This window comes from Maniola hyperantus, chromosome 6 (assembly GCF_902806685.2).
Source record: "Maniola hyperantus chromosome 6, iAphHyp1.2, whole genome shotgun sequence".
NCBI classification, from domain to species: Eukaryota; Metazoa; Arthropoda; class Insecta; order Lepidoptera; family Nymphalidae; genus Maniola; species Maniola hyperantus.
The window spans coordinates 15,188,935-15,202,721 of record NC_048541.1 but is presented as its reverse complement, the minus strand read 5'-3'; the positions used below and the strand labels follow the sequence as shown (position 1 = coordinate 15,202,721).

General features: G+C 38.7%; 1 protein-coding gene across 1 annotated transcript; it reads right to left on the bottom strand.

Annotated features, from left to right (window-relative positions):
• On the bottom strand, positions 1–13,592 carry LOC117983245 (N-acetylgalactosaminyltransferase 6-like). Its single transcript, XM_069499376.1, has 13 exons — positions 13,399–13,592; positions 12,668–12,866; positions 12,311–12,362; positions 10,923–11,234; positions 9,703–9,891; positions 9,244–9,421; positions 8,811–8,928; positions 7,946–8,056; positions 7,116–7,274; positions 6,490–6,552; positions 5,631–5,767; positions 4,752–4,863; positions 1–4,664 (listed from the first exon to the last, which is right to left on the bottom strand). Exons 2-13 carry the CDS (start codon positions 12,863–12,865, stop codon positions 4,473–4,475), a joined length of 1,821 nt encoding a protein of 606 aa, XP_069355477.1. The 5' UTR covers position 12,866; positions 13,399–13,592; the 3' UTR covers positions 1–4,472.
• Between the last annotated feature and the right edge of the window lie 195 nt (positions 13,593–13,787).

Sequence of the window (13,787 nt, the reverse complement as noted above, 5' to 3'; positions counted from 1 at the left end):
TATACTAATACTTTTACGTACGTTATTAGTCGTAGTAACGTGCGTGGAATCTATAGCCAAGTTTCTATTTGGCCATCATTTCCACATCTCTATTACGAATTTACTTTTGCATGTTTATGTTGGTTTTTTTCTATTCCTCGTCGGGTTTTCAGTGGTATTAGAATTCTTTCAAATATTTTTAATAGTCTTCAACAAGTCCAGTGATTCGTTTGGCGACGGTATCCCACTTGGCCATTATGTCCGCGTCTACATTGTCTATGAGCCACTGCTGCGTGTTGGTGTCTGTGCAGGGATTAATGTACAGATCTCGCGTGTAAGGTTCGCAGTCTATACAGTTGTTATATGTAATACTCTTAAGGTACGTTAGTCGTAGAGACGTGCGTTTGTTTCTACATCTCTATTACGAATTTACTTTTATATGTGTGTTTGTTTTTTTTCTATATCTTATCGTCTTTTCAGTGGTATTAGAATTGCAACTACAGTAGAAACTCGATTATCCGGCCCTCGGTTATACGGTTTTGCGATTATCCGGACTACCAACCGAAAATTGTTCGGCCAAGTGCGAGTCAGGCTCGCTCCATACTCGGGTATTTTTTCCGTCATTTTGTACGATAAATCAAGAACTATTATGTATAAAAATCTGTTTTAGAATGTACAGGCAAAGCCCTTTCATATGATATCCTACTTGGTATAGTTATCTTACTTTGAAAATTGAAAATACTATTATAGTGAACTACATAATATGCACAAAACCCGCTTTTCTTCATTCATTCGATTATCCGGATTTTCGATTATCCGAATCCCTAACGACAACAATTAGTCCGGTTAATTGAGTTTCCACTGTATCCCTAATAGGGCTAATAGTCTTCAACAGGTCCAGTGATTCGTTTGGCGACGGTATCCCACTTGGCCATCATGTCCGCGTCTACATTGTCTATGAGCCACTGCTGCGTGTTGGTGTCTGTGCACGGATTGATGAACAGGTCTTGCGGGGAAGAATCACAGTCTATACAGTTTTTATAATATGCAATACTCTTATAATACGTTAGTCGTAGTAATAGACGTGTGTAGAACTTGGCCATCGTGCAAACAATGGTAAAGTTTTGGCCATTGTTTCCACGTCTGTGTTACGAATTTACTTTTATATGTTTGTTAGTTTTTTTTCTATTTCTTATCGCCTTTTCAGTGGTATTAGAATTGCAACTATCCCTAATAGAGCTAATAGTCTTCAACAGGTCCAGTGATTCGTTTGGCGACGGTATCCCACTTGGCCATCATGTCCGCGTCTACATTGTCTATGAGCCACTGCTGCGTGTTGGTGTCTGTGCACGGATTGATGAACAGGTCTTGCGGGGAAGAATCACAGTCTATACAGTTTTTATAATATGCAATACTCTTATAATACGTTAGTCGTAGTAATAGACGTGTGTAGAACTTGGCCATCGTGCAAACAATGGTAAAGTTTTGGCCATTGTTTCCACGTCTGTGTTACGAATTTACTTTTATATGTTTGTTAGTTTTTTTTCTATTTCTTATCGCCTTTTCAGTGGTATTAGAATTGCAACTATCCCTAATAGAGCTAATAGTCTTCAACAGGTCCAGTGATTCGTTTGGCGACGGTATCCCACTTGGCCATCATGTCCGCGTCTACATTGTCTATGAGCCACTGCTGCGTGTTGGTGTCTGTGCACGGATTGATGAACAGGTCTTGCGGGGAAGAATCACAGTCTATACAGTTTTTATAATATGCAATACTCTTATAATACGTTAGTCGTAGTAATAGACGTGTGTAGAACTTGGCCATCGTGCAAACAATGGTAAAGTTTTGGCCATTGTTTCCACGTCTCTGTTACGAATTTACTTATATATGTTTGTTTGTTTTTTTTCTATTTCTTATCGCCTTTTCAGTGGTATTAGAATTGCAAATATACGTAATAGAGCTAATAGTCTTCAACAAGTCCAGTGATTCGTTTGGCGACGGTATCCCACTTGGCCATCATGTCCGCGTCTACATTGTCTATGAGCCACTGCTGCGTGTTGGTGTCTGTGCACGGATTGATGAACAGGTCTTGCGGGGAAGAATCACAGTCTATACAGTTTTTATAATATGCAATACTCTTATAATACGTTAGTCGTAGTAATAGAGACGTGTGTAGAACTTGGCCATCGTGCAAACAATGGTAAAGTTTTGGCCATTGTTTCCACGTCTGTGTTACGAATTTACTTTTATATGTTTGTTAGTTTTTTTTCTATTTCTTATCGCCTTTTCAGTGGTATTAGAATTGCAACTATCCCTAATAGAGCTAATAGTCTTCAACAGGTCCAGTGATTCGTTTGGCGACGGTATCCCACTTGGCCATCATGTCCGCGTCTACATTGTCTATGAACCACTGCTGCGTGTTAGTGTCTGTGCGCGGATTGATGAACAGGTCTTGCGGGGAAGAATCACAGTCTATACAGTTTTTATAATATGCAATACTCTTATAATACGTTAGTCGTAGTAATAGACGTGTGTAGAACTTGGCCATCGTGCAAACAATAGTAAAGTTTTGGCCATTGTTTCCACGTCTGTGTTACGAATTTACTTTTATATGTTTGTTTGTTTTTTTTCTATTTCTTATCGCCTTTTCAGTGGTATTAGAATTGCAACTATCCCTAATAGAGCTAATAGTCTTCAACAGGTCCAGTGATTCGTTTGGCGACGGTATCCCACTTGGCCATCATGTCCGCGTCTACATTGTCTATGAGCCACTGCTGCGTGTTGGTGTCTGTGCACGGATTGATGAACAGGTCTTGCGGGGAAGAATCACAGTCTATACAGTTTTTATAATATGCAATACTCTTATAATACGTTAGTCGTAGTAATAGACGTGTGTAGAACTTGGCCATCGTGCAAACAATGGTAAAGTTTTGGCCATTGTTTCCACGTCTGTGTTACGAATTTACTTTTATATGTTTGTTAGTTTTTTTTCTATTTCTTATCGCCTTTTCAGTGGTATTAGAATTGCAACTATCCCTAATAGAGCTAATAGTCTTCAACAGGTCCAGTGATTCGTTTGGCGACGGTATCCCACTTGGCCATCATGTCCGCGTCTACATTGTCTATGAGCCACTGCTGCGTGTTGGTGTCTGTGCACGGATTGATGAACAGGTCTTGCGGGGAAGAATCACAGTCTATACAGTTTTTATAATATGCAATACTCTTATAATACGTTAGTCGTAGTAATAGACGTGTGTAGAACTTGGCCATCGTGCAAACAATGGTAAAGTTTTGGCCATTGTTTCCACGTCTCTGTTACGAATTTACTTATATATGTTTGTTTGTTTTTTTTCTATTTCTTATCGCCTTTTCAGTGGTATTAGAATTGCAAATATACGTAATAGAGCTAATAGTCTTCAACAAGTCCAGTGATTCGTTTGGCGACGGTATCCCACTTGGCCATCATGTCCGCGTCTACATTGTCTATGAGCCACTGCTGCGTGTTGGTGTCTGTGCACGGATTGATGAACAGGTCTTGCGGGGAAGAATCACAGTCTATACAGTTTTTATAATATGCAATACTCTTATAATACGTTAGTCGTAGTAATAGAGACGTGTGTAGAACTTGGCCATCGTGCAAACAATGGTAAAGTTTTGGCCATTGTTTCCACGTCTGTGTTACGAATTTACTTTTATATGTTTGTTAGTTTTTTTTCTATTTCTTATCGCCTTTTCAGTGGTATTAGAATTGCAACTATCCCTAATAGAGCTAATAGTCTTCAACAGGTCCAGTGATTCGTTTGGCGACGGTATCCCACTTGGCCATCATGTCCGCGTCTACATTGTCTATGAACCACTGCTGCGTGTTAGTGTCTGTGCGCGGATTGATGAACAGGTCTTGCGGGGAAGAATCACAGTCTATACAGTTTTTATAATATGCAATACTCTTATAATACGTTAGTCGTAGTAATAGACGTGTGTAGAACTTGGCCATCGTGCAAACAATAGTAAAGTTTTGGCCATTGTTTCCACGTCTGTGTTACGAATTTACTTTTATATGTTTGTTTGTTTTTTTTCTATTTCTTATCGCCTTTTCAGTGGTATTAGAATTGCAACTATCCCTAATAGAGCTAATAGTCTTCAACAGGTCCAGTGATTCGTTTGGCGACGGTATCCCACTTGGCCATCATGTCCGCGTCTACATTGTCTATGAGCCACTGCTGCGTGTTAGTGTCTGTGCACGGATTGATGAACAGGTCTTGCGGGGAAGAATCAGTCTATACAGTTTTTATAATATGCAATACTCTTATAATACGTTAGTCGTAGTAATAGAGACGTGTGTAGAACTTGGCCATCGTGCAAACAATGGTAAAGTTTTGGCCATTGTTTCCACGTCTCTGTTACGAATTTACTTATATATGTTTGTTTGTTTTTTTTTCTATTTCTTATCGCCTTTTCAGTGGTATTAGAATTGCAAATATACGTAATAGAGCTAATAGTCTTCAACAGGTCCAGTGATTCGTTTGGCGACGGTATCCCACTTGGCCATCATGTCCGCGTCTACATTGTCTATGAGCCACTGCTGCGTGTTGGTGTCTGTGCACGGATTGATGAACAGGTCTCGCGTGGAAGGATTCCAGTCAAGGCAGTTGTCATTCGTGCTGTGTTTGAGACGTTGGGTGTCCTAGAAACGGGTTTTATATTGTACGAATTCAGTTAGCATGTCTATACTAGAATTTACTGCTGACTTGAATATATATAATTGACTTACCGAATGATACCTCCATAACTGGTTGCCTCCCCCTAAGTGGCAGCCGTATAGAAGTACTGGACTTTTCGGAGAGGAATCCGGTAGGTCCCAGCATATGTTTCTATTCTTACATCTGTAAAACAAATGGTAAATAATAGAGTAAGCCTAGCAAGGGGTGATACCCTAATGGTTCAGACGTCGGTCTCCTATTCGGAGGCCATTTTGCTGCAATTAAAAGAGATTGCCCATTTTCTTAGGAGCTTTGCCCCCCCCCCCCTAATATAATTGTTATGTCACCATGGTTTTAATTTTATTTTTTAGACAAATAATTAACTCTTTATATTCTGCAAACGATTTCTATTTATTCACCCTGGTTATAAAGAAATCTAATTTTTTATATTGCTGATTTTTTTATATTGAGGTTATATTTAATTAATACTTCTTCAAAATAAATGCATGTTTACGATTCTAACTGTAATTGTGGATATTTTCAATAATAGAGTGAAAAAAAGTCGTTATAAAACATAATCGTAAAAAAATAACACATTTAAAAAAAAAAAATGTATTTTTATTTATTTTTTTAAAAAGAATATTAGCCATTTTTTAAATGACTAATATTCCCCTTTCCTCTCCAATTAAGCGTCAAGCTTGTGCTAGGAGTAGGTACGACAAACCTTTCGGTTTTCAGTCCACTCCTATACCGGTTGAGCTATTGAGGCTCTATTTTATATATATTAAAAAAATTAATTTAAGTTTTGACACGACGCCACAAAAGAGGGCCCGTTCACGGGCGATCTCCTTTAAACTTCTTCTCAATAGTAAAGATTAATTTTACATAGTCAAAAATTATTATAGATGACGACACTCAATAACATTTTGGAATGAGTCAACAGTACGTACTTGATGTCCTTATGCCAAGAGAGTAGGAACTCCTGCTCGCCGGCCGCGGCGCTGGTGCAGAGCTTGAGTTGTAGTTTATCCATCTGTTGGCCGTGGTGCGCGTCCACGCAGTATTGCGGGTGCGTCACGGGACGGATCTGAAGAAACATTTTGTTGAAGTGAAACTTCTTGGAAAAAGCAAAATGTACCTATAACAGTTTGCGACAGGTTGACATAGCAATTTTCTAGTGTTGGCGACATTACATCACCATGATCAACCCATTACCGGCCTACTACTGAGCCGGATCTCCTCTCAGAGTGACAAGCTAGGCCATGCTACGCTGGCTCATTGCGGATTGGCAGACTTCACACATCTTTAAAAACATGGAGAACTCTCAGGCATGCAGGTTTCCTCACGATAGTTTCCTTGACCGTTAAAGCAAGTGATATTTTAACTACTTAAAAACGCATATAACTCAAAAAGAAAAGTTAGAGGTGCGTTCCCGGGATCGAACCCCCGACCTCCGACTGGAAGGCGGACGTCCTAACCCCTAGGCTACCACAGCTTATTACGCGTAAGAAACATTTTATTGAAGTGAAACTTCTTTGCTGACATTGAAAAAAGCAAAATGTAACCGTTTGCGATAGCTCAGCATGGCAATTTGATAGTGAAGTGACATCACATACCAGGTAATCAATTAAACTTTTACAGGTAGTGCTTCTAAACAGTCAAGTAAACTAGTACCAATGTGAACTAGTGCGGATTGCCCGTGCTACAGAGAATTACTAGCAAGAAACTAGGCGGTTATATGTTGATGTCATAAAGCTGAGATATAAAGAAAACCAATATATGATAAGGACACAATAAATAGAAGCTCACCTGTCCCGAACCAAACGGACTGGGCTCAACTGGCGGATATTTCGCTGTGAGATCGAATGCTACCTAGAAAATGCAAAAAAAGTTAGTTAAAATCACTACCCGACAGAAATGTATTAACAGTTTATTAGTACATATATGTGTTTACCAATTTATTCGTCACTTTATCGCGTCACTCCAGTGCAGCTGCGCGATTGCGGTAAAATGACAACTACAATGTTACGATCGCAATCACCTCTGATTGGTTGACGCTCGCTCACTATTGGCTACAATTCATTGTTGCAAAAAGAATACCATAAATTCAGCCAATCACAACAATTGCGATTGTAATAATGATTGATGCAATGATGCTTACCCTTACAAACTCTACAACGGATTGGTAGACGGCATGATGTCACTGAATGGAATTTTCCTAAGCAGTTAAAACACAACCGGGAATTTTGGACTAAATTCGCTTAGACACTAATTTTGAACTCTGTTTCAGTTGTGATTAAGTTCATAATCAATTTATCAATGAAAATTGCTTGAGCATCTTGCTGCTCAGTTTTTGCTGACCCTTTGGGTCTCCTTTTAGAATAAGATGGGTACAGGGTCTTGAACTATGTCTTGACTTGATGTATTATCCTCACCTGCGTCATGAACCAGCGGAAAGGCTTGCACTTGAGTTTCTCCCGCAGCGCCTTCTGCTCGGATATGTCGCCGGGGTCTATGCGCAGGTAGTGAGAGCGACGCTTGTACAGGAACGACGCGTACTCGTCCATCCACACTTCTGCCACCCTTCTGTAGTTCTGGAAAACAGTATCTCTAAACTCCAGCTGTAGTGGTCCAACTGTATTTGCGCTGCGCTGCGCATAGCTGCAGTTGCACTGCATTATTAAGCATGGATAAGGATTTGTCGATTTTATAGTAGACTAGCTGATGCCCGCGACTTCATCTGCGTGGAATTAGGTTTTTTAAAAATCCCGTGGGAACTCTTTTATTTTCCAGGATAAATAGCCTATGTCACTCTGCAGGTCTTTATCTATACCCATGCAAAAAATCACGTCAATCCGTTGCACCGTTGCGACGTGATTGAAGGACAAACCAACAAACCAATAAACCAACAAACCAACAAACAAACACACTTTCGCATTTATAATAAGGGTACTGATTATGCAATGTTTAAGATTATTGAAAATTACTTATCTCTGACCCCTTAACCCCACGCTTCACTAAGGATTCCAGATACAACATCCTCGCTACGCTTGGGAGTTACTCTAAGTTCCCAGTTACGCTTGGGATTTGTCCCGGCGCCCGTACCAAAGAGCCTCATATTGAATAATCTATCATTATATGTATGTAATTTTCCAAACGTGTATAAGTGTGTCATCTTGCCTTTTACCTACTCCATGTCTATTTTGACGTCTTCGATTGCGACAAGATGGGTCTATCTATAATAATAAACATGTGTAATACTCACCTTTCCCACGAAATCTCCGTGGCCCGGGTTGGGGAAGGGTGCGAATTTTCTGTAGATGTGTCCCACGCGTGAACACGGAGCGTCCACCATGCGGCCCCCGCACTGCCAGATCTGTTAATAATTTTGGAGTTAAAAGTTCGTATAAGTCCCGCAAATTGCTAATGCGCGTGGACGCCATTTTAATGACTGAATTTCGAGCTGATGGTATATTTTTATTTCGGCTGACGTCAAAATGACGTCATATCGATGTTAATGAGACATGGTTCCACCGCAATAGCAATTTGCGGGACTTATAACACCTTGATCATCATTCTCTTTCACACATTGATTTTAAACTATTTTAAAAGTCTCCATATTGACAAATAATATGGCTATCATAAACCCTAGACAATAAAATTAGGGACGTTAAGACATATTATAATAACATACCTAGGTTTTGATAGAAGAATTGGGGTGAAAAATTCTAATTTTTTTTCGCCAGATTTAATTTAATATTAAGGTATATTAAAATGAAAATATGTTGAAAATGGCCCCGATTCTCTAGTCTCTCTCTAAACTAAATTTAGATTATCTGCATCCTTTTCTTTTTACTAATGCTAAAAAAGGAACGGAACATGACTTTCACATTTAAAGACTCTAAATTTTAGTGCACAATACAAATTTAAACAGTAGGTTCGCGAGTGCGTGCTAAAATCACGGGTTTTACCATCTAAAAATTAAATTTAGGACTGTCAAACTGTGTCTGTCCTTTTCATATTACATTAGTAAGAAGAGCATGCGAATACTCTAAAATTAGGTTGTGCTCAGAATTAGCTCCATATTGTTTAAAATAGCAGGTAACGTAGGATAGTGACGTGATAGAAACCTTGAAGCTGAGTTCATACTGCTCGCCACCCCATATATCTAGTCCCGGGTCATACCCGCCCAGCTCCCAGAAGAATACTCGCGATATCGCGAACAACCCTCCCGCCATCACCGGACTCCTGTGAAAACATATTTTTATTCATATCTAATCCTCATTTTATTTTCTAACTAGCTGATGCCCGCGACTTCGTTCGCGTGGATTTAGCTTTTAAAAATCCCGTGGGAACTCTTTGCTTTTCCGGGATAAAAAGTAGCCTACGTCACTCTCCATAACCAAGCAAAAAATCACGTCGATCCGTTGCTCCGTTGCGGCGTGATTGAATGACAAACCAATAAACCAACAAACAAACACACTTTCGCATTTATAATATGGGTAGTGATTATGCCGAACACTCTAAGATCAAAATATTTTACAATTTTCATTAAATACTCACTCAAAAGGCTCGGGCATGTTTTCCTCATCTTTGGGTAAGACAGGAAGTCTTTTGTAAAAGAACTCCCAGTCGAACGCCCCTCGGGCGCCCTCGTCCTGCGCGCGGTACTCGAACGTGTCATACGCTACCACGTCTATGAACGGGCACACCACTGTACGGTAGTTGAGGGCTATCGGTTCTGTAATAATATGCTTATTTATTGTTATGTGTTTATCTTCGAATAGTGTTTGACTGTTTATATTTTGATGATTAGAAAATATATCATGTAGCCGAATTCGGCATTCAATATTCCGCACTATATCCATATATTTCGGCGATTCATTAAGGTACGGAACCCTAAAAACATCCGAATATTTCGGTGAAATTTGACCGAATATTTCGGTGAAATTTGACCGAATATTCAACTAGTCTATTTGAATAAAATGAATTGAAACAAATACTTATTATACATACACAGACCTAGCAGTGGCGGTAACCAGTTGACGTTGGCCTCTGTATGCGAGTCCAGGAATATCAGCACATCAGCCGTGGCTTGCTTGGCGCCGGCCAAGCGCGCAGTTATCAACCCACTTCTGTCCTTTAGTCGGACCACTTTGACCTTTGGTAGGTGCTTTGCTAGGTAATCGTCTAGTTTTTCTTTGAGGAATACTGAAAAGCAAAGCGCTTTATTGAGGAAGTTGATATTCTTACAATCACTTTGATGCTTTTCAAAATCTAAATCCCCGCGGACAAAGGCGCGGGCAACAGCAGACTTTATGTTACATGGATAAAATGTCAAAAATAAGATAGCTGATATTTGATAGATAGACTAAAGCGGACCCTAGCAGATATAAAGATGTTTCTAATTCTATATTCACCATTAGTTTACGAAAATTTTATAAAACTTGTATGTACTAAACTAAATTAATGGGACTAAAAAATTTTATACCTCTTTTTCGCTAAGCAACCATTCTGAAAAGGATGTCTTTTCTAAAAGTAGAGAAATCCTTTTCAGAATGATTTAAGAACATTTAGCAATAATCTATAATATAAAAATGAATCTCTAAATGTGTTGGTTTTCTGGTGGGAGGCTTCGGCCGTGGCTAGTTACCACCCTACCGGCAAAGCCGTGCCGCCAAGCGATTTAGCGTTCCGGTACGATGCCGTGTAGAAACCAAAGGGTAGAAATAAAAACTGCCATACCCTTCCAGGTTAGCCCGCTATCATCTTAGACTGCATCATCACTTACCACCAGGTGAGATTGCAGTCAAGGGCTAACTTGTATCTGAATAAAAAATAAAAAATAAAAAAATCTCGAGAACAGCTGAACCGATTTCGCTAATTCTTTTTTTATATTATTCCTTGAAGTACGAGGATCGTTCTTACGGAGAGAAAAATTTAAAAAATTTGAATCGACTGTTAGGCGGAACAAAGTTCGCCGGGGCAGCTAGTTTAACAAAAAATTAGGTAGGTATTATAAAACAAAACTTATTAACTTTGTACAGTATCATAATTAAATTTTTCTTTAGAGCCATTCAAATCTTACAAATGTACTTAATAATTATTATCAGCATTAGCGTATAATCTTAAGGGTAGATTAAAATCTGAACACATTTACTAACATTAAGATTATTTAGTATTTATCATTCATATAATCTTAAGAGTATGTGCCTAGATAAAATCTAAAAACATTGACTTACACTTAGTACTGGCATCGTCAACTAGAAACACTTCCTTGATCAAAAACTGTGGTGATCTATTAAGTACACTATATGCAGTCCTTAATAAAGTACTCCAATGTTCATTGTGAAAAGGTACAACCACACTGACAGTTGGTAATGACTCTATGTATAGCCTTTTATGACAGCCGGGATGGCGGATGTCTGGTAGAGAACGGTTCAGAGGTATTTTGTCACTTAGTGCTCCGTTGAAACCGTTCACAGAGTACAGTTCCTTTTCTAGTTCAGCTTCTTTGCTTGATAGGTGGGCTGGGTGACCGTGTTCACCAATACCTTGGAAAAACAAAAAAAAACTTCAGAAGCTTAATCTGGCTTACTCCTTTTAATTATACTGGATCAACATGGACAAACAGTTTTCACCACAGATTTACCTCATGTACATTCACAAGAACAATGGAAGAGGTGTGCCATACAAAATGACGGTTATTTTTGTATAGTCCGTTTACCAAAGTATGGTTCACTTTTGAAATAACAACTAAAATGGTACTTTTGACATAAATTTGACACAAAGTTAAAATGGCGCGAGAGGAGTTCAATTTTACGCGTTAATGAAGCGAATTAAAATTGAGTGTCAAATAGTCTTTATGTTGACTCTATCTCTATCAGACTCTATCAGATGTCTCATCACTTGGCTAGCTCCCAAGAGGGGAGAGTGAGCATAAGGGACAAGGAGGAGACATAAAATAATTTGTAGGGAGTCAAGAAGACGCTCCGGGAAAACGCCAAGAGCAAGAACCGAACGTGCGCCCTCCCGCGATTCGGCCCATATAACCGAGAGTTTGGTGGGGCCATGGGAGAGGGTTGTTCCTGGAGATGTCTCATCACTAACATTTAGTTCCTTCACACTGCTGCTATCAGAGCTAAAATCGCGAAAATAAAGTTCAAAAACAGATTCTTTTTGATTTCAATCTTGAAAATTAAGTTTTCACTGGGTTTTAAAAAGTTTTAAAAAAAAGTCCACCAAGATGATGTTTTAGGTATCATCTATTTGGTACAGAGGTAGCTCGTATCCCAGGGACAGGTGTACTCTACTTTATATCCCAGAAAAACAAACAGTTCCCACAGGGTTAAAAAAACCTAAACCATGCAGTGGCAGTAACAGCAACAGTTTTTTTCTATTCACTACTCATATTTATTTTAATGGTTTGTTAGTGTATTGGTTTGTCCTTCAATCACGTCGCAACGGAGCAACGGATCGACGTGAGTTTTTGCATGGGTATAGTTTAAGACCTGGGGAGTGACATTGGCGACTTTTTTTCCCAGAAAATCAAAGAGTTCCCACAGGATTTTGAAACCTAAATGCACGCATACAAAGTCACGGGAAATAGCTAGTAATTAATAATACTCACCCACTTTCTGCCTTTCATGTTCTATTTTTTGATAGTTATGCCAGTCTATTTTCTGAAATGGCAATCATAAAAGCATGTTAAAGGTAGACCATGAGATGAAATACGTACCATACACTAAATTACGAAATGAAAGATTTGAAATTATTTTGATTTCAGCAAAGTGGCTGGACTACTGGACGCATTTGGCTAAAATTTGGAATGGAGATAGATTAGACTCTGGATTAACACATAGGCTACTTTTTTTTTCGGAAAATCAAAGAGTTCCCGCTTGATTTTGAAAAACATAAATCCACATTTCACACGGAAGTCGCGGGCATCAGCTAGTATATTATAATATCTAATTATAAGTTATCTTACCTTTAAACTAGATGGCACAAAATAGTCCTTATGCAATATCCTATTAAGTGACGAGTGCACAGGCCTTGCAACATCATTCAAAGTCTTCATGTCTGTCACATTTCTGATTGCATACAGTAACATCACTATGAGTGTGAAGATAACTATATTACGTAGCCTAAACAGTCTTATAATAAAACGCCTCATCACAGACACCATTCTGTAAATGAAAAAAAAGGAAAAGCTGACTGACTGACTGATCTGGATCTATCAGCGCACATCTCAAATTTCTGGACGGATCAGGCTGAAATTTGGTATGCAGATAGCTATTATGACATAGACATCCACTAAGAAAGGGGGCAAAATAGGGGTTTGAAAATTGTGTAGTCCACGCGGACGAAGTTGCGGGAATAAGCTAGTAAACAATAATTAATTTTGAATCAAATTTTTAAAATTCATTATTGATACGATCACTAGTTCCACTTACTATCGACACTTAGATAATAATATAAATAAGTAAGTATGTAGTCTTTTATTAAAATAATATTTAAATAGGATGTGACCAGTCAGTATTCTGCAGATAAGATAGTAGCTTTTCAGTTCATGACGATTGTGATTCAGGCTAAATGTAAAGAAAAAGTGCAATGATTGCGATTATAAACTCACGGTGAATTTATTTTATAATCAAACCGTTGATAACACTTTTATTGATTCAAAATCACAAAATTATTTGTAAATAATAGGATGCTTACCTTCCTAGACAAGTTGACTTTCGACCATTAAATGCAAGGGTGTATCAGAGAAAAGAGCTCAACTAGAATTGCATAAAGCCTTCTTAATAACTAGTTTTCAAGTCCTTTGCTATAAATACATCACACATTCACCCAGTCACCAATTAAAATATTTTTTCAACAAAATTACAAAATTCAATGACCTTCCTTCCTTCCTCCCAGTGTCAGTTGGTCCAGTTGGTCTGTCATTATACACTGTAGTCTGTGGTCAGTGTCAAATTTCCGTACAAACGTTTGTCAATTAATCTTTGGCTCCATTTTGGCTCATGATTGGTTATACTGAATACAGCTGACAACTGTTTGCTTGCGATTGGCTGTTTGTCTAGACGTCTGTCAATAAAACAACCAAT

Excerpts from the sequence above, each read along its gene's own strand:
- LOC117983245 (XM_069499376.1), bottom strand. The coding sequence starts at position 12,865 with ATGGTGTCTGTGATGAGGCGTTTTATTATAAGACTGTTTAGGCTACGT. Across the intron at positions 4,864-5,630 it reads TCTTGGCATAAGGACATCAA|ATGTAAGAATAGAAACATAT; the intron begins GTACGTACTGTT and ends TTTGTTTTACAG. Across the intron at positions 4,665-4,751 it reads AGTTATGGAGGTATCATTCG|GACACCCAACGTCTCAAACA; the intron begins GTAAGTCAATTA and ends ACCCGTTTCTAG.